At 40.0% G+C, this 19,485-nt stretch overlaps 1 protein-coding gene across 1 annotated transcript in view; it reads left to right on the forward strand.

Annotated features, from left to right (window-relative positions):
* The window catches only part of sik2b (salt-inducible kinase 2b), a 48,843-nt gene that overhangs the window by 13,804 nt on the left and 15,554 nt on the right, over window positions 1-19,485 (forward strand). The window contains exons 4-6 of the mRNA XM_086079875.1: window positions 7,903-8,064; window positions 17,636-17,760; window positions 17,917-18,040. Of these exons, the coding sequence (XP_085936001.1) occupies window positions 7,903-8,064; window positions 17,636-17,760; window positions 17,917-18,040 (411 nt within the window). The remainder of the gene's footprint in view (window positions 1-7,902; window positions 8,065-17,635; window positions 17,761-17,916; window positions 18,041-19,485) is intronic.

Here is a 19,485-nt window from a genome sequence, read left to right on the forward strand (position 1 = left end):
CCACAGACAACAACAGACAAGTGTGAAGCAGAGGACATGAATGATTGTCGGTCGAGATAAGTGAAGAGCAAAAAAAGCACACCCACACATTTTCTTCATAGTTAGGTTTTTCTGAATCAGTGAGAATAGATGTTATTAATAGCCTTTTGCAACCTCTAACAACAGTAGGCACACATCATGTCTTATTGACTGTTTCTGAACAAATTATTTTTTCCCTTCAGCGCAGTCATATATATATATCGGGAGTGTTTGATGCACCATGTTTATGCCATAGCCCAAATAAAGCCATTCATGTGGAAGGTGAGAATATATCCAAATCATAATCTTTGTCTGTTAAGGACATGGGATATTTCCAACCCAGCAAACGGTACATTACGGTCGTTAGGTTTTGTGTTAAGCCTTTTTTCTTGTTAGGGGCTCAGCGCAAACTTTGATTGCAAGACTGGCAGCAGCGACATGTCCTTAACATTCTAATCAATAACAGTGTAGTTAAAGATGTGTTATAGTTATGTTTTTTTTTTTTTTTTTTAGTAAACAAAATTTTTGATTGAAAATGATCATTGGGAAGTTTTGTGTTGATGCTAATGCACAACAGTGCTGTAGCAATATAAGTAGAGCTCTGACTTGCACCAAAAATCTCCACTCCAATCATGTTAACATCAGTGAGAGCATTCAAATTAATTTGCAACTTGCACTTTTCTGAGAAAAAAAAAGTCAATAGTCCAAGAGATGAAAAATGGTAAATGGACTAGCTATGTCATACACTCAGTTGTCCATAAAAAAAAATATATATATCCTGTTTTGTTGATAGTTCTGTGTTAAGTTGTCTGCCACCTAGTGATGTTACTTTCGCCATAGAATGGTCAAAAGTATCCATCACTGAAAATATTTGTTGTAAAATTTAATGAAACTTTTCATGGTGGACTGTTGACAACGCTGCTTGAATGCTGACACGTTTAGGGATGGATACCTTTCACATTTGAACCTGTACTGTTCCAATACTCAGGGAATCAATACCGGTACTCAACGTGCGCGGGCTCCTTGTACAGCCGAGGATGCCTCTCTCTCAGGCGTGCACTGCTTGCGGGGAACTGAAGACATTGCCAGCCTGCACCCGCCGCGGAGGCTGTCATATTTCAGAAACTGTATTTCTTTGGCTTGGTGCCGCAAAAATATCACTCGTTTCCAAAACCCAGAAATATAGCGTGTGAAATCCTGCGTGAGTGGGTGACGTCAGTACGCTAGTGCACGTATAATGTTGCGTTCAAGTGCGCCATGGAAAACCGTCAACTCTTCCACTCCCGCACAGTTACAACTTTGAAAGATGTGCTTCAGAACCGAAATATGGCACCGTTTGATTTTACGTGAATCGGTGCTCGGAAGTACTGACCCAAATCTATCCATACCACAAAAAGTACCGTCTTCGGTACCCATTCCTAGACACGTTGAAACATATTTGATGCATTATGCTTAAAAATTATTGTGGTTTGAAACAAAACTGTAATTTGCATCACATTTTAAACAGGAAAATATTACTGCACAAATGCAAAATAGAATGGCACAGAAAGATCAACTTTGATTTGAAATTAACTAACTTTAAGCAGAACATGATCCACATAAGCTTATTAACTTCACCTATTAGATGGTCTGAGAATGTATGAAGCCCAATTCCAGAAACAGTTGGCTTGAGAGGATTACTAAACAGTCAACATAATGGTCGTATGTGTCTTTGAGGCGAGTGTTCCATTTGTGATGTTGACTCAGCAACTGCCACTCCTGCTCATGTGACCCACAGAGAGCTAGGAAGCAGACAGCAAGAAAACAGAAGAAAAAAAATTAAAAATAGAATGCTACAATGCTGCCCAAATAGAGGATCCATATGGGCCTGCATGTACAGCTGCCACCACGTCTCATTCTCACCTCGTTTGCAGTCTCTCTTAAATAACCAATGACGGATGGTCTGTATATTTCCTCTCGGATCATCACCGGGATTTATAAAACCATTGTGTGCTGATTTCTCTGACCTCTTTGCTCTGATTGCACAATGGAATATTGTTATGCAAGAGCTAGTGTACTGTATATGTCGTCATCAGTTGTGGCAGTCGCTGCTTTGACTCAGACAGGCAGATATAGATTTCTTTGAAAGTTTTTTTTATTACATTGGATTGTACAAGTGGAACCTTAAACGTAAAACCAGTTTGGATTTTAAAACAATATTTCCCATAAGAAATAATACAATTTAAATTGAGCCGCTCTACAGTCAGTATATTGGCATCAGAAACATTTTACATATTGTACAGGTGATGTTTGAAGTAACATTCTGTCAAACAAATGTATTGGAAAAAAAGTGACCATTTAATATTAAAAAAACAATTGCGCACACTCTTAACTTTAATGAGTTGTGTTTTGACGAATTTACGGCCGACACCGTTGCAAATTTTGTAACGTCTCCACTGTAGCCAGACGCAGAAGTATAACAAGGTCTAAAGGCCTTAACAGTGCACTGTCTTGCCGTGAGTCAACAAGATAAGAAGCATGCATGTGTTTATTCAAGGTGTGTCCTAAAAGTTCTCGGACTGGCGTTACAAAAAGATGTATATCAAAAATGCTAGTTTTTCCATTTGATGTAAACCTCCAGGAGTGTAGCACATTCCCCAGCCTTTTCTGCCACAGTGTCATGCACACTTGGAAGGATTCAATCGTAATGGCCGTCTTGATGTTATCCACGTTTTCTAAGTGGGTTGGTTTGATGACTCTCTTTGGGTTGGGGGGGGGGGGGGATTTCACCGAACCAGGCCAGGTGACAAGAGTGGTTCCTACGGCACTGGCAATGATCTTTTCAGTCAGGAACTATCAGATGCTCAGGGCATTGTGAGCATGTATGTCCACTGAATACTCTTAAGATTTTGTATCTAAATCATACTCGAAGAAAACTTTCTCATCGTCCTCTCCCATGTAAGTCTAATCTCATTGGTCTCATCATCGGGCACTATTTTCAATTCTTGATGATTACATGTTCCTAATTTAGGTTTGAAATATGTATTTTGTGACACTAGTCATGCAACTTTTCTGACACATCTCGTCGGTGAAAGCAGAGTCAAATATGGCACAAGAAGGTGGCGATGGCTGCATTTATTCTTGCCCAAGGGATGGGTGGTCACCCTCTGTTAACTGATGTGCCTGCTGCGCCTCAATATATTTCAAAACCACTGGACAGATCAAACCTGGAAATTGGGTCAAATGCAAATACTGCAGCAGCCCAGTGAGTGGAGGCTCAATGGAAAAGGAAGCGGAGCAAAGAGTAGAGAGACGTGTGGGGACGTCCATTTGAATTTGGAAGGTGGTGGGATAATGTAGGGCATGCATATTTAAGAAAGCACTACTGGCGTGATGAGGGGAGCGTTAAAGCTGGCAGAGAGCTCGCTCTCTCATACAGATCTCAGTCTGCCTGATGGGAGAGGAAGGAGAGAGACATTGTTGCCTTCAAAGAAATTCTTTTTTTGATACACCACCCTATTTCCATAAGCTGTCAATTTGTGTTTGCCCATGAACCCTCTGGCATATCATTGGGTCATGGAATGTGTGGACACCAATGTGTGTTTGCAGTTCTGCCTTTGATTTTGAACATGATTTAAAAACGCTAAAAATGACTGCATAAATTGTGTTTTGCTAATACAGTTAAATTGTTAATTTGCATCTCCTTCCATATTTCAGCAAAACAGTAAACCTGTTTTTCTCGATTATATCTTGACATGAAATCATGTTTTTCTGCTGTGTTCACACGTGCATGAAATTTGACCTCTGCCAACCTGTTTTTAGCTATCTCAGGGCCCAGCCATTTTGCAACTTGCTGTTGCCTGAAAATTAATCAAAGTTGCTCAGGACCCTCAGGTAACGACCTCACAAACTCACCTTGAGAATTTCACATGACCAGTCTTGGAGGTCCGCAGAAATTGGTCGTTACTTGAGCCCTCTGTGATGTCATTTTCAGTCGACAGCAAGTGGCAAAACAACCATCCCCTGAGATAGATAAAAACAGGTGGATCTAGCTGTTTAATTCATATTCCACAAATGCAATATTAATCAGAATGCCAGGTATAGACCCGTGGGGCTGCATAAACATACTATTGTAAAGATTTTTTTTTCACCTTAATCCACTTGGCCTCGGCTGACCCCATCTTTTTTGGTTACTGTACATAGGTGAAGTTAGAAAATTTGGTGGCATACCATGATGTTGCAATTTATTGTTAACCTGAATACCTTTTTTTACATTGCATGACTTTGTTTTCTATCTGAAATGTATCTTAGGTATGTCCTTTCAAAATGGCATCAGATAAAAGAAGCTTTGTTTGACCTACCTATCACAAACTAGGAGTCATTGGCAAAGTAATCCCACGAGCAGTTGTTTCGTCATGAACACGACTGATTGTTATATGATCGATGAAACTCACATTTACACACTTTACAAATTACATTTCAAGGACAAAAGGTTATATACATATTGAACAACATTGATACATCACGGTCATGTCTGGAATGTTGTGTTATTGCACAACCAGTTGTATAAACATTATGTTTACATGCATATCACATTTATTAGAACAAATATATTGGTCATAGCTGATCAATTATTAATCCTCATGTAATTAGATGCACTGGGGAAAAAATACATTGATTGCATTGGAATGATCTAGAAAATTGTCAGTCAGCAGCATGCAGTTCTAGTCAAGTGATCCCAGATTCAATTTCAAACCAGTCAAAAGCTGAAAAATAAACAGCAGTATGAGTAGTAGTAGTTTGACCCCAGCTACCCCAAGCATCTTGTATTGGTTGTCATACTGCTATATAAATACTAGTACCCCACTTCAGACAAAACAATGCCTGAATTTGAAAAAGTTTGCACATTCTAGCTGGTTGTGTAGCTATCTAGGTGTTGGTTTGTGGTGGTAAGTAATACAGTAAAATAGGCATCTTGCAACTCAAAGGTTGCATGTCTGTATCCCATCTCCCCTGCTGAGCCATTTATTTCAATGATAAGCACATTGCACAACATTAAGTAAAAGTACAATCTAAAAAATACTCGAGTAGTAAAGTAACAAACCAATAGAGTTGCATTCAGATAGATGCTTTACTGTCAGTACGACTAAACGAGAACCAATCATTATCTCCTGTATCAAACGTATTCAAGTTTAAATCTTTTATTAAATTAAAGTCTTATAAAGAAGATTAGTTGAAATATAAATATACCAGTACATGGAATAACATCAAGGCTTAATGCCTCAATATTTCACCCATGAATCTGGGATTATAGATTAATGGAACTCTAATTTTACAGTAATGACCTTTAATCACTTAGATTGGAATAGAACTTAGATACTGCCAAGTTATATCTACTGACAACAAATTCATCAGATATGGGTTTTAAAATTTCTGATGCTTTAATAGTGACCTTACAGTTTGATAGTCGGTTAGCCTCAATATAGAGCTCCCTGCAATCGATAGCGAGGAAAGTGTCAAGGGGGTTAATAATATTTTTTGATCATGTGTTGTCTCCAGCTATTAGGAAAATATTTTTTTATTTTAAAACCTATTTAAATGTATTGGTCTTAACCAAACACAACAAAGTTGTACTAGTTTTAGTGCGTTAAAACCAAGCCAAGCTCCACCTGGCTCCTAGCCATCTTTCGCGCTTGGTGCTCCAGAATGAAATAAGCACCGCCGTCTCTCCATAGATGGGAATTTAATGTGGTTGCTGTATTTCAATTGCTTCGCTATCAGTTACTGGTGTGAAAAAAAAAAGACTACTGTTTTTGCCCCTTGTCCTCCACACCCACAGACTCACCTCTTTCCACCGCGGTGTGATCTGAAGTTAGACCAAGGTTCAATACAGCAATCTTCCCTGTAGACACACAGTTTGTCCCATCTAAACCTGAGCAGCTGTTACGAGACTTCAATTCCTCAGCCAGCTCTCTGGCATGGCACAGCGACCGTTGATCTGTTCTCTAATACCCCCATGATTCATGCTTGTTCTGTTCGCTTTCCCAGGAAGCATGCCTCACTGTGTTGAGTTCTTTCCCCTGGCCAACATTGTTATTTGGGGATTACTCATTCTGCTTGACTTTGACTTGGTTTTGGTACGCATTCCCAATTTAACAGCCCAGTAATTAACGATGGCTTGTTCAACTGGAGTTCAAAATATGTGTGCTCAGTTGAAAACAAAAGCTTTTTAGGATCGGTCGGTGATTAAATCGACATTTAAGTGGGTTATTGGAAATATCCTGGTATAATATCTGTAAGGTCCCCAATATTGTGTCTCTCTGTTTAGGTCAATATACCAATGTGTTTTTGTTGTTGTAAATTAGTAACTTAAATGTGCTTTTTGATTGATATTTCAGTAGCCAGGCTTACATGGAGACTTTTTAGTCATTCCGATTGAAATCATTCCGAATGAAGTTCTCTGGTCACCTGTTTACATGTGACATGATTTATTCCGATCTGTCGTTTATATGCTCCCCTCCTTTAATCGGAGCCACCGCGGGACGTACGGACATCAATCACGTGATTTATCAAGATGGATTTCATTCGTCATTTAGCACAGTAGTTGTGATAGTGTTAACACTTTTGTTGAAGCAACATTTTGATGAACTTGATAAAACAAGTTCTCCCTTCGCAGACAAGCTCCGGGGAGACGCTGCCATTTTAGTGGGTGGAAATGACATTGTCATGATGCATTTATGTCAAGAGAGCAGCGCGTGCCGCATGCCGCCTCTTTATTCCGATTGAGGTGTTTATATGGAGCCATTTTCATTATGTTTGGCCGTTCGGATTCATTCTAATCGGAATACATGGCTCCATGTAAACCAGGCTACTGTCAAGGGGATTGGATGAGAAAACTTTACAGGGCCATCATTTGCATTTATACTGTTAGGTTTAGTTTAGCTTTCCTAAATGCTGTTTGGATTAATTTAGCTTTCCTAAATGTTTTACAATCTACCCAATTATATTGTGTGTCTTGCTTATTTAAACTAACACTCAGTGATTTACAAATATCAAAATGCTCAGGGCATGTCCGCTGCAGATCATTGATCAATGGTCACCAAGTTAGAAAACGTTCTGTTGGCACCTACTACTCCATAACCGACCCACCCCTGTCGACAAAGATATTTCCGGCCCCGGTAACTGAAAGGACACCTATGTGATTAGAGGGCATCAACTTGGATTAACATCTACACACCAGAGATGATAACCAGAGATGGAATGAAGCGATTCATTTTGCTCTGATTGTAGCCTCAAAAGAGCGTGGACGTTGTTTTAGCGATCTGGTCTCTTTGACCTTCTCGACACATTCCACTCTGTAGTGTTTCTTTTGATTAGCAGCTTTGCATGAAAATATAAGCGCTGCCTTGGTCACTGAATGGCATCCACTTTGGAATGTACCAGCTACTATCTAATAAGTAACCTTTTTTCTAATGTGAGCAATTCCTCTACCATGCTGTGGATGACTTAACATTCCCCTGGAGCAATGTAAAATGAGTGTTATGTCCTTCAGATGCTTTTATTCTACCAGTCTTTTGACTCATTTTCCTTTTGATAGTACTGTATTACAAGAGGAAAACGGGGGCTACAATACAGTACGATCAAGAGGGAAATGAGGGCCACCAGACAAACAAAGAGCTGACAGCAAGCATAAAAAAAGCCTGGGCTTCCAGGACCCCCAGGCAATGCCACAGCGAATCAAGGCAGTGATTAAGGAAAAAATAATCCAACCAATAATTTACTCTTAAAATAGATCCAGCAACACCGAGTGGATTGTTTGATCGAATATGTTAGATTGTTTTTGTAAAGCCTGTGCATTCATAGTCTGTTACCATTGTAACCATTTCCCTCTCTATTTGGCTGCAGACTACCTGGCTCAGCACGGCAGACTGAGTGAGATGGAGGCCAGGAGGAAGTTTTGGCAGATCTTGTCGGCGGTGGAATACTGTCACAACCGCAAAATTGTGCACCGGGACTTGAAGGCAGAGAATCTGCTGCTGGATGGCCACATGAACATTAAAATTGCAGGTACGACAACATGAATGACCGCTAAACACACCAAAAAATTTGCTCCCCTCTGTTAATGAAAGAAATAATAACAATGAAAATTAACCAGTTAAAATCAGACATGACTTTTTAATTGTTGTTAAACAGAATTGTTTTGAGAAACAGGCCTGGACAAAAATTTATAGAAAATAATGTGAGTTAGGTACATATTCAACCCAGTGTGTCCTCAAATTAGCGGTCAGATGGCCTATTTAAAGAGTGACAAGTAGTCACTTTGCTGTGTGGTAACATGGTGCGTACTGTAAACTCATTAAACATGGACCATACGAAGCGAAGGAGAGTTTTTGTCAGGACTTTGGAGAGAAAGTTTCAGACAAGCCCATTAAAGGTAAAGGCTACAAGACTATCATCAAGCAGCTTGATGTTTCTGTAACTACAGTTGCACATATTCCAAAAATGAAAGATTCACGGGACTAGCCAACCTCCCTGGACATGGCTGCCAGAGGAAAATTTATGGCAAATCGATGAAACGGGTAATATGAATGGTAACTAAAGAGGCCACAACAACCTCCAAATAAATTAAAGGCGAACTCCAAGATCTAAGGTACAAGCAAGGAGGACTCTACTGTTAAAAATTAATAATTTAAACAAAATTGCCAAACTGCATGTCGACAAGCCACAAAGTTTCTGGAAGATAACACACAACAACTTTTTGCCAAGGCACAGCAAGTTCTACGTACACGGATCCAAAAATGAGGAACACCAAGAAAAGAAAGTTGTCCCTACTTTGAAACATGGTGGAGAATGTGTTATATACAGTGACTGCTTTCCTCCATCTCGCACTGAGTGTCTTGAATCTGTGCAGGTTACAATTAAGTCTCAAGACTAATTAGTCGCAGGTTATAGGCTTTGCTACGGGATGATGTCACAAAACATTGCAAAAAACACCCAAGAATGCCTAAGAGCAAAACATTGGACAATTCTTTAGTCGCCTTCTATAAGCCTTGATCAAAATCCTACTGAACATTTGGGAAAGGAGCAGACGCTGTATGGAGAAAGCACCCTTCAAATCTGGGACAACTGAAGCACTTTCCTCATGAAGGGTGGGCCAAAACACCTACTGAGAGGTGACGTCTCACTGAAAGATAAAAAGTTTGATTTCAGTTATTGCGTCAAAATATTGCACAACAAATAAGCTAATGGTACTGTCATTTTTGTCTAGGCCTGTTTCATTATTTTGTTTTTTAAAATACAATTAAAAAGCAATGTGATTTTTTTTTCTTACCATTTTTATTATTTATTTTATTATTTGTCCTCATATTAAGAGAGGGGTACCAACAATTTTGTCCATGTGGGTGTGGAATATAAGAGGTTTTGATCCATGGTCTACTGTGATGTCAGTGCTGACGTAGTTTAGAAATGTCTTAACTACCTGCCCTGGCCATTCGCACTTTTGTGTTGGGAAGTGATTGAGGGTTGTGTGTGAGATGACTGTTTACTGTAGCAAATTCTCAAGAAGGCATTTTTTTTTTCAAAACTGAGGTCAATGGAGTGCAAAATGTCTCCCGAGGGACACCACTGCTTTATGTTTTAAGGAGCACCAGATGCAACCCTGCAAAACCAGTGTGGCCGCTTGTAGTATTTTTTTAATGCTACCACGGAGTTATGGTATTCAGAGCCAGCTAGTAAAAATATCACCTTGTTGCGGAGTTAGGCGGAACACTGAAGGGAAGGCAAGCTATGTGGGGTGTTTTTTTGTGTGCATTCATCACCTTTGCAAGCATTCACCGCTCAGTGAGATACCACCTTAATCCTAAAGGATATTGCCACGTGGTCTCAGGAGCACTTCCATAGTCAACATGTTTCATCGCTTCATCTATAAATGGAAGTAAAAAATGTGTGGCGCATTATAAAGCGCAAAATACGACATTGGGGACCCTGGACTGTTTAGTAACTGAAGTTGTACATCAAGTAAGAATGGCAAAGAATTCCACCTACAACTCTTCAAAAATGAGTGTCCTAATTTCCCAAACACTTATTGAACACAATGATAAACTTGATCCTGTTTTGGAATGAGTTGCAGGCTTCATATTCAAAGTGAGTAAATATTTGCAAAACAAAATCCAGTTTGAACATCAATATCATCTTGTCTTTGTAGTGTATTCAATGAAATACAGCATTTGCTTTACCTTTAAACGTCATCGTAATTAGGCTTTGTTGATATGTTTACTTTTGAGCCAGAAATACAGCCTAAAAACTGGCAAAATGATGACTCATTTACCCATTATAAGTTATGCTTAAGTTCTAACACCATATTTATACCGATGTGTCGGGTTTTTGTTTATTCTGTTTAAGGAACTGTTTTTTTTATTTTATGACCGGTATAGTTACTTAACTGTGCAACTATTGTTTCAACAACACTTACAGAGCAAAACCATTGAAGAACATCAAATTACAGCTGTTTGTTTATCCCCAATGTTCCAAGCAGAAAAGGTCAATTTTGACTGAAGCATATTACTGTCATCGAGTGCCATTTTGTTGGCACATTTATGTGGTCCTTTGCTTCCGCTCATCTGTTTCTCAGATGAGTCCCAAGATTACAACCTGGAGATGTTATTACCCCAATTTAAAGAGACACTTTTGACTTGCCGCCAGTTGTCCACATCGCAGATTAGCTTTGAAAAACATAGACCAGAACATTACTTGGCTGGTGATTAGGCCGAAGAGGGAAAAAAATTCTCTGGGGGGGGATGAGCAGCATTGTACGCTGTGTGCTTTCCACCCAGAATGCACTCTGACAAATGGAGGGACATGATAAATTGAGTATAAATGAGGACTTTGTTTTATTGACATGAATGCAAAATTGGCAGCACTACAACAACAAAACTGGTTTATTAAAATGACAGCAAATTATGAAACGCTCATATGAATAGTCAATATTGGGGGTGTGAGAATTTCTTCAAACTAATTCGGAGTGAATTAGTAGCGCCTAGTTGCAAACCAGCAGAATAATCGTCATGATTTACAGTACAAAATGTACGTCTAATTTTTCTCTTACAGTAGTGGGCACCGGAAATACACACATACTTACTCCGTTCCTTCTCTCGCCTATGGTCATGAGCTATGGATCGTGACCCAAAAGAAAAACATGACAGATTAATGTGGCTGAAATGAGTTTCCTCTACAAGGGTTGTCTGGGCTCTCCGTTAGAAGTAGGTTGAGAAGCAATAGGGTCAACAAGCCACTGCGCTGACTTATTGAGAGGAGCCAGATGAGGTGGCACCGGCATCTGGTTAGGATGCTCCTGGATGCCACTTTGGTGAAGTGTTTCAGGCAGGTCCTAACAGCGTGAGGCCCCAGGGACAAGCCTGGAACTGCTGGAGAGACTGTATCTGCTGGCTGGCATGGTAAGAGCTCCTCAGGATCGCCCCGAAAGAACTGGATGAAATGGCTTTTGAGAAGGAAGTCTGCTCCAGGCGCCTCAACTCCTGAAGCTAAAGGAATTTTAAACGTTGATTTCCTTGTTCAACCCCTGATATGTCATCCACAAACATGTAGTCAATACTAATCCCTTACATATATTCCTAACATTCACACATTTGAGCCAAATTTCTGTCTATTCATTCACCGATATATTTTCTCTCTGTGAAGACCTCCTCTGGGTTAGCTATTTGAAGGTCATACAGATAGCGGTCAGTGAAAAAAAGGTCAGACTCCTGTAGACTGCAGAGTAGAGGGGGCATCAGAGGCAGCAGGGGATGCCCTTCATGTTTCCACCTCAAAAGCCGGGTAGCAAGGTGGGTGCAAAATAGAAATGGCACTCAGACCTCCACCAGCACAGAACAAACTTTGAAACATTTTATCTGAATGTTTGCTATCTTTAATGGGTTTTCCCCTTGGCCGTCACTTGATAAACCTTTGCTGAATTCTGAAATGATAACCTCCTTGACAGAGGTAAATACTACACAAAGATAGACCTCTGTTGTTCAGTCTCAAGCATAAAACCACCATGGTGCATCATATGACATGTTCGTGCAACAGAAGCTCGAGTTGAGTCATCAGGGCAAATAAATGACTCAACCATCCTTCTTAGGCATATCAAGATATCTGCAGGCACTAGATAGCCTTAGCCACCAACAGCTAGCTTCTTTTTTCTTCTTTCTTTTACCCTTGTTTTGATCAAGCAGCACAGTTTGGCCACAGTATGATCTGGGTCAAATAAACAGGAATATTTCTTGAATTCAGATGTCTTCTTACAGTAACATGATGGTATAATATTTGTTAGGGCAAAGTTTGATGAGCCTTTAGCTGTAGTTATTTCTTGTGTGCTTTTGTTCCAACTAATATTATGCTAATGTTGTTGTGTGTGTGTGTCACACAGTGTGCAACTTGCCCGCAGCATGCAGCAGCTTTTTGACGTCAAACGGGCTGCTCAGTATTCCGCTCCACGAAGTGGGTCACAGCTTGTGAAGCTAAATCTGCACTGGCAATAAACAAAAAAAACCCGAAAGAAATAAAAACACTTACCTTTGTCACATTCTCCTTCACAGCAGCATCACCCAGCAAGCTCAAATGCTGTGAGTTGTGGGTGTGGCACACTGTTTCGACAAACGCTTTAATATACCTCTGCTGTTGTACCTGCAGAGAAGCATACTGAAACATGCTCACACAAAATATTTCATACAAATGACTGTCGATTTGCAACTCGTTTCTGCTATTTGTAGTAATGAGACAATCTTTACGATTCGTGCGTCATTTACTTTTCTTTTCTTTTCTTTTTTTTCACCGATTGACAGGAAGCACATAATTGATTCCAATTGTGTGCAGATTGGAAGTATTGAATTGCTGAATAGCTTGTTGGTGATGCATTGGATTTTAAGAACATCTGTCATTCATAGCCTTTCAATGCCTGCGATTAGTATAGGTGGTTAGGGTCTTTATTATGCAAGTTGGAGTCCTTACAAGATCTGCTCAGACGGCTGTGATGACATTGTTACCCCATCAATTGTAAACGGTGCCAAAGAAAATTGTGGAACTCATCCTGCCTCTTACCCTCACACTGCACCACGTGTGTGCGCTCATGCGCTGACATCACCTCCAGCCCCATTATGTAAGCCAGACTTTCTTAATCACCGTTATTTATTCGTTCCCCCCCCCCCCCTCTTCCTGTTTACATAACTGTATCGAATGATGGAAAAAGCATGAGCGCAGAGGGTTAAGTGAGCGCCATTGTTTGCTCCTGTTAGCTGTGGGTGCCATCGTAATCACAGGATCACATTCAGGGTTTTTTCCTGGCTAAAATTGAGGCAGAGGTGGTACCATCCTGACATAATGGGCAACTAGTACCGATACCAGGTATCCGTGCCAATACAGTTTTATTTGAAGGTATTGGTACTCGTGGCGGTGACTGATACCATTATCAGCCACCCTTCTGCAGCCGTTTTATGATCAGGAACTAGAAATGATATGAATTGCCATTAATTTCATGCAATGTTAAGGAAAAATTATGTATTGCGGTATAAAGGTGTTTAAAAAAAAAAAAATTGGGGGGTGGGGAATTTTATTTACTATAGGGTTCCTGCAAACGTCTTAAAAAGTCTCAAATTCAGAAACTTTAATTTTAGGCCTGTCTTAAAAAACATATTTTCATCACAGGTCTAAAATTTAATTTACCCAAGTCTTAAATTCTTATGTCCGCTAAGTCCGTTCCGAGAACTTTCTGTACGGAAACAAATCTGCCTGTTGCGTTCTACTGTCTGCGTGCTGAAAAACTTCAACATCAAAAGTGAAGGTGGGCATTTGAGGGCAGCCCCTCAAATGCCCACCTTCGCTTTTGTATTGTGTTATATTGTATTGTATTGTCAATGTAGTTCGGAAGGGCTGAGTAGTTCGTAGCGACTAGCATAGCATCTAGATTGTTGCATTCAGATCACGGCAGATAAAAGCCTTCAATCGCCACAAATTGTTTTAAATTGGGTGGAGGTCGCTGTCTGTACCTGTAGCGGACATTGAGTTTGATGATCTGCGCAGCATTCTCAGCAATTAGTCTTGTATTTGTCTTTATTCACTTCGATTCAAACTTAGCACATGACGCTATCCTTTCAGTTCGCGGCGCTCTTCTTCTACTGTCTATGAAGTACGTCATTATGTGGATGCGACCCAATGTGCCACCAAGTGTTCAGACGGTCACGCTACAGTTTGTGAGGAGAATGGTTAAATGGCAGCTACTCTGGCATACTGTTGTATTGAATGTAATTATTTGCACTTGTAAAAAACTTGTACAGCCACATATTTTGAATGTGACTTTTATTGCCACTAGATGTTTTACTTTTATTTTATTTACGTATTTAGTTTTAAAAATTTATTTTATTGTGTATTGTACAGGGTGTCTGGACACCGGTAAAAATGCAAATGGACCTAGAGATTTGATCAATAAATGTGATTAAATCAACAATTTAATATATAATGTACAATGTTTTAGAGTTATGTTTTACTAATTGTAAATGACTTGATCTCTTATTACCACCCGAAAAGGCTTAACGTAGAACCCTGCATTAGCTACAGCATTATAGCACAGTGTTGGCCATATGATTGCTATGTTGAAACGTTTTTTTCTGAGAGGAGTTTTGCCGTAGTGGAAGTGGCTGCGATAAGTGAAGCGAAGCAAAGCCCCTCTCTCCGTGTGCGCAAATGAAGCGCCCGTGTACTCTGGCAGTGATACACTAGTGAGTAAGGCGATGTGAAACTCTCCCTTTGCTTTTAGTGTGAATGTAGCATTATAATTAGGTGGCTTAGTGCGTACCGTACCTTTCAAGTTTTCTTCTCCACCGAGTTCACGCAGTTAGTCAGAATGGGGACTGTCGGCGTGTTTTTGTAAAATGGGTAAATGTCAGTTTAACAAGAATTGGCTTGAAAGTACCGAGTTTTCCAGCTGGTTGGAAGCGGTAGCAGGCGATAGGCACACGGCTCATTGCAAAGTACGCAAACAAATATATAAAGTTGGAGACTTTGGGCGTAAAGGCCCTTAAGTCACACGCGAAAGCCAGAAAGTACCAGCTTGCTATGACTTGAAGCTGGTATAAAATGTTTCTCATAATGGTCTAAAAAGATCTAAAAATTTAACTTAGTAATTCCTGCAAGAACCCTGTACTAGTGGTATCGGTATCTGGTATCAGTATCGGTGACTACTCAAGAATTGAGTATCGGTTGGAAAAAACGTGGTATGGAACATGCTTAATCATGCGCCATGACGTACAAGTATTCTGTAAATTAAGAATATGACTATTATCACGTTAAAACATTAATTCAGTAAAACGATTTTGCCTTAACATTTCACGAGTGGGGAAATATCGGGCACTGTTTTTTCCAGGATTCAAAATATGAATTTCTGTTGCATGATATGGCGACGTTTTAAAGTATAGCCCATCAAATAAGCAAATAACCCATAAGCTTTGACATGTAGATGAAAAATGTATTTCCAGGTTTGCCGTCATGGCACTACAGGCACGCGAAGCTCACCGCGAGTGCTTAAATGGAACACACCAGCAGTCTCATTTATTTTGGCCGCGAAGAGTCAACGGCTAGTCGTCCTCACTCACCGGGCAGCCATACTCGAAGCTTGGAGCCATGACCATGGGCCAGGCGAGCGGAGGCTCCGTACTGCGGCTCGCTTGAGCGCTTATGTGGATGACCCGGTGTTGTGCTGTCTGCCACGCCTCACGATTTAAAAAGTCATTCCACTAGTGCATGCTAAATTGTAAATATTGTTGAGCGATGTTGTATAACACTATTATGTTTATTGTATATACTGTGTTTTTATTACTTTGGCATGGCTGTAGCGCGCCACCTCTGCCTCGGAACCAGGAAATGGTTGTGTGCAACGGTTGCTCCATGATCTGTTTCTTCTTCGGTACAATAATGTAAAAAAAAAAAAGAAGCAGTTTCTTCTTCAGTTGTTGCTTCAAGTCTTTCCGGTGCACTGCTGTTGATATAGCGCCTTCATAATGGCGTAACGCAGCAACTGCAGTTAAAATACGTTGCTGCTAAGCTGGAGTGCTGCGCTGCGGCTGTGATGAGCGATATCAGTCGCTCAGGCTGGAAGCGGCGAGCAAATTAGGTGGTGGCGGCCGCCTACAAATTTTCTACATAGGAAAAACCCTTGACATTGGTATCAAAAATAAAAAATAAAGAAAAAGCAAACACTGCCTTTTTGTTTTCCGGACCTGTGACTTTCATTATTCATTTGCCCCTTTTTCTTAATATTTTTTTGCCACTGGAAATTTTAAACTGTACTCATCACAAGTTCAGGATGAAAATCTCCTTTGTGAAAACAGGGGAGCTAACACGTCAGATATAATTTCATGATAAATGAGGTATTTTTAATTCATTGAGTTTAAGTTTATTTAAGATGCCTCTGTGTGTGTTTGTGGCTATCTCAGCTTGAACTTTGATTTAAAACGTAGCCTGGAATCTCCGAGTGTGTGTAGTTGGTGTATGTGTGCACCCCTCCTGTGTCATGCTTTTCGGTAGATAAAATCTGACTAGTTTGCTTTGCTGAAAATCAGTCGGAGTAAAGTCTTTGATGAGCTCATGTCATTCTAGGGGCACAGGTGACCTCATTCAGGGGGCCCATTTGCTCAGCATTCAAATATGTGGCTTATATAGCACATTATGCAAAGCCCACTGACACTATGGAGATGTTACACACAGCACTCGGATTAGTTCATAAAAGACAGGTGATTGTAAATAACGATGTAATGTTAATTTTGGAGGAAATCCAATTCACTTAGATACACAGCTACATCTTAATTATTTAGAATATTCTAGAAAAGTCCATTGATTTCAATTCCAAAATATAGGGAAAATGTGAAGAAAGCTCAAGAACCTGAGAGCCTTTTAAAGCAGCTCCAGTAGATTTTAGAGTTAGCTAATTAGAAGTTTTAATTAGGTTGATAACCAATCAAAAATCAAAGACAAATGTAGGGAATTACTAGTTAGACTAACCTTTGTCAATTGTCCAGCATACAACAATTAGCATTTCCATCCAACAGCACACACATTGCAAAAACACAAGAGAAGTCTTCACATACCAGTGGCGTCTCTCAGATTCTTCATGGAAGCTCTTATAATTTCATTAGTCCTTCATCTTTTCCAACAGATTACTTGGATACTCTTTTATTATCATTCATGCAACTAATATGTCATAGCTAACAAAGCCTTGTGACATCAGTTAATCAAACAGATCATTTTTAAAAAATGTTGACGTTAACTGTGACTGAGAACAACAACGGACTGGTGAATGGAGAATGTGCTAATTCAGTGTCTAATTAGCAAATTCATAAAGGTTGTACTACAGCATAATGGAAGGAAAATAATTGGTTCCTATATAATGCCATTTAATTATTTCTCCACTGCCCAATATTATTTTGAAATATTAAAAATACCATGAATTTGAAAATTCATGTTCTGCCATATCTGCATGATTTGATTGCATTTACTGATTTTTTTTTAGGTTTTTGATGACTTTAATGTATCAGAATTTTTATATTCTGACAACACAATGAAAATGATCCCACACTTGTGTTTTTGGCAGATTTTGGATTTGGGAACTTCTTCCAGCCTGGTGAGCCTCTGGCTACGTGGTGTGGCAGCCCCCCCTACGCGGCTCCTGAGATCTTCGAGGGCCAACAGTATGAGGGCCCGCAACTGGACATCTGGGTAAGTTGTGTGCATGAGAGCTACAAATGCCCCAATAATCTCTGGATCTATTACTAGTAGACTACCAACTGCAACAGTTGCATCCCATCTTGCTGCTTTTGCCATATTTTATTTATTTTTGGACTTGATATTCATCTCTCTTTTGGTTTGTTCCAGAGTATGGGTGTGGTGCTATATGTTTTGGTCTGTGGTGCCTTGCCCTTTGGCGGACCCACTTTACCTGTACTCCGACAGCGGGTCTTGGAAGGAAGATTCCGCATCCCCTACTTCATGACAGAAGGTAGGAAGCCCTTCTAAAGAGTTGTATTCATACTTATATAAACCTTGGGCTAAAACGCCTATTCTCCATGGTACAACATCACACCTTCTGCTTGTGTTAGTAGTAGACTCTTTTGTGGCTGCACCCACTTTGCGGGGTCATTGTGGTAATAAGATGGACGACACCGTGATAGAAAGCATTTCCGCTGTGATCTGCACGCGTTTCAGTCTACATGCGTGCCGTGCTAGCTAGTTGGCCAGAACTCGAGCTGTTTATGTAACCTGACGACAAGCCAGTGAAACCCACAAGCCTATGAAACCCTTTAGACCTTTGCCTGTCTGTCTCTGCCTTTTATAAAGTTCCAGGAATTACCAAATTGATCAATTTAATAAATGTAACATTATTACATCCAGCGCACTGGAGTGGATCCAAATAGGTATTGTTCGGCCAATGTGCCTTTCTTTGTATTTTGTAAGGGGGACCTTGAAACAATTATCATGCACAGGAATGGTGACGTAGAAGAGCGGCAGACAGACCGACTGTTCCTTAGATGTGAGAACAGAATGTGTTGTGCTCCTTCCTTGAATCAGTTGCCTACTCTCCTGTTGCTCATCTCACCAGGCAGTAAATACAGTAATGTAAAAAAAAAAAGAAAAGTGTTTGCCCCTTTCCTGATTTCTTAATTTTCTGCATACTTTTTCCCCCATCAAACAAATTTAAATATTTGTCAAGGACAACAAAAAATGCAGATTTTTAAATGAAGGTTTTTTGTTTTTTTTAGTAAGGGAGAACAAATCCAAGCCGTCAGTCGTGGGTGTAAAAAAAGTGATTGCCCATTGACCCTGGTTAATAACTGGTTGGGCAGCATCAGCCGAAATGAAGTGTTTTCTTGAACTCGCAAATGAGTCACATGAATCACATCTCTGTGGAGATACAGTCCCCTCCAAAAGTACACTATATAAATGAATTTGTTTTTGTTGTTTACTGAAAACATTGAGGTTTTAGATTAAAAAGATGAATATGAGACTACAGTTCAGAATTCCAGCTTTTATTTCATGGTATTTCCATCTAGATGTGTTAAACAACTCAGCACACAGCTTATTTTGTTTGAACCCACTCACCCACTTTTCAACTGAGCAAAAGTATTAGAACAGACTTACTTGAAGAGTGAATATAATTTAATTTGGTGGCATAGCCCTTACTTGCAATAACTTCATCAAGCTTGCGAACCACTTACCTGGGAGAGGCTTCATCATACAACAACATGATAAACCAAAACACACTGCTAACACAACAATGGACTTTATCAGGGGGAAAAGTGGAAGGTCTTACGCTGGCCAAGTCAATCAATGGACCTTACCCCGATAGAGCCTGTATTTTAACTCCTGAAGAGGAGACTGAAGGGAGAACCCCCAAGAAACAAACAAAAACTAAAAGAGACTGCCGTAAAGGCCTAGAAAAACATT

This window comes from Leptonotus elevatus, chromosome 7 (genome assembly GCF_054856555.1).
Source record: "Leptonotus elevatus isolate MCC_2025b chromosome 7, RoL_Lele_1.0, whole genome shotgun sequence".
NCBI lineage: Eukaryota > Metazoa > Chordata > Actinopteri > Syngnathiformes > Syngnathidae > Leptonotus > Leptonotus elevatus.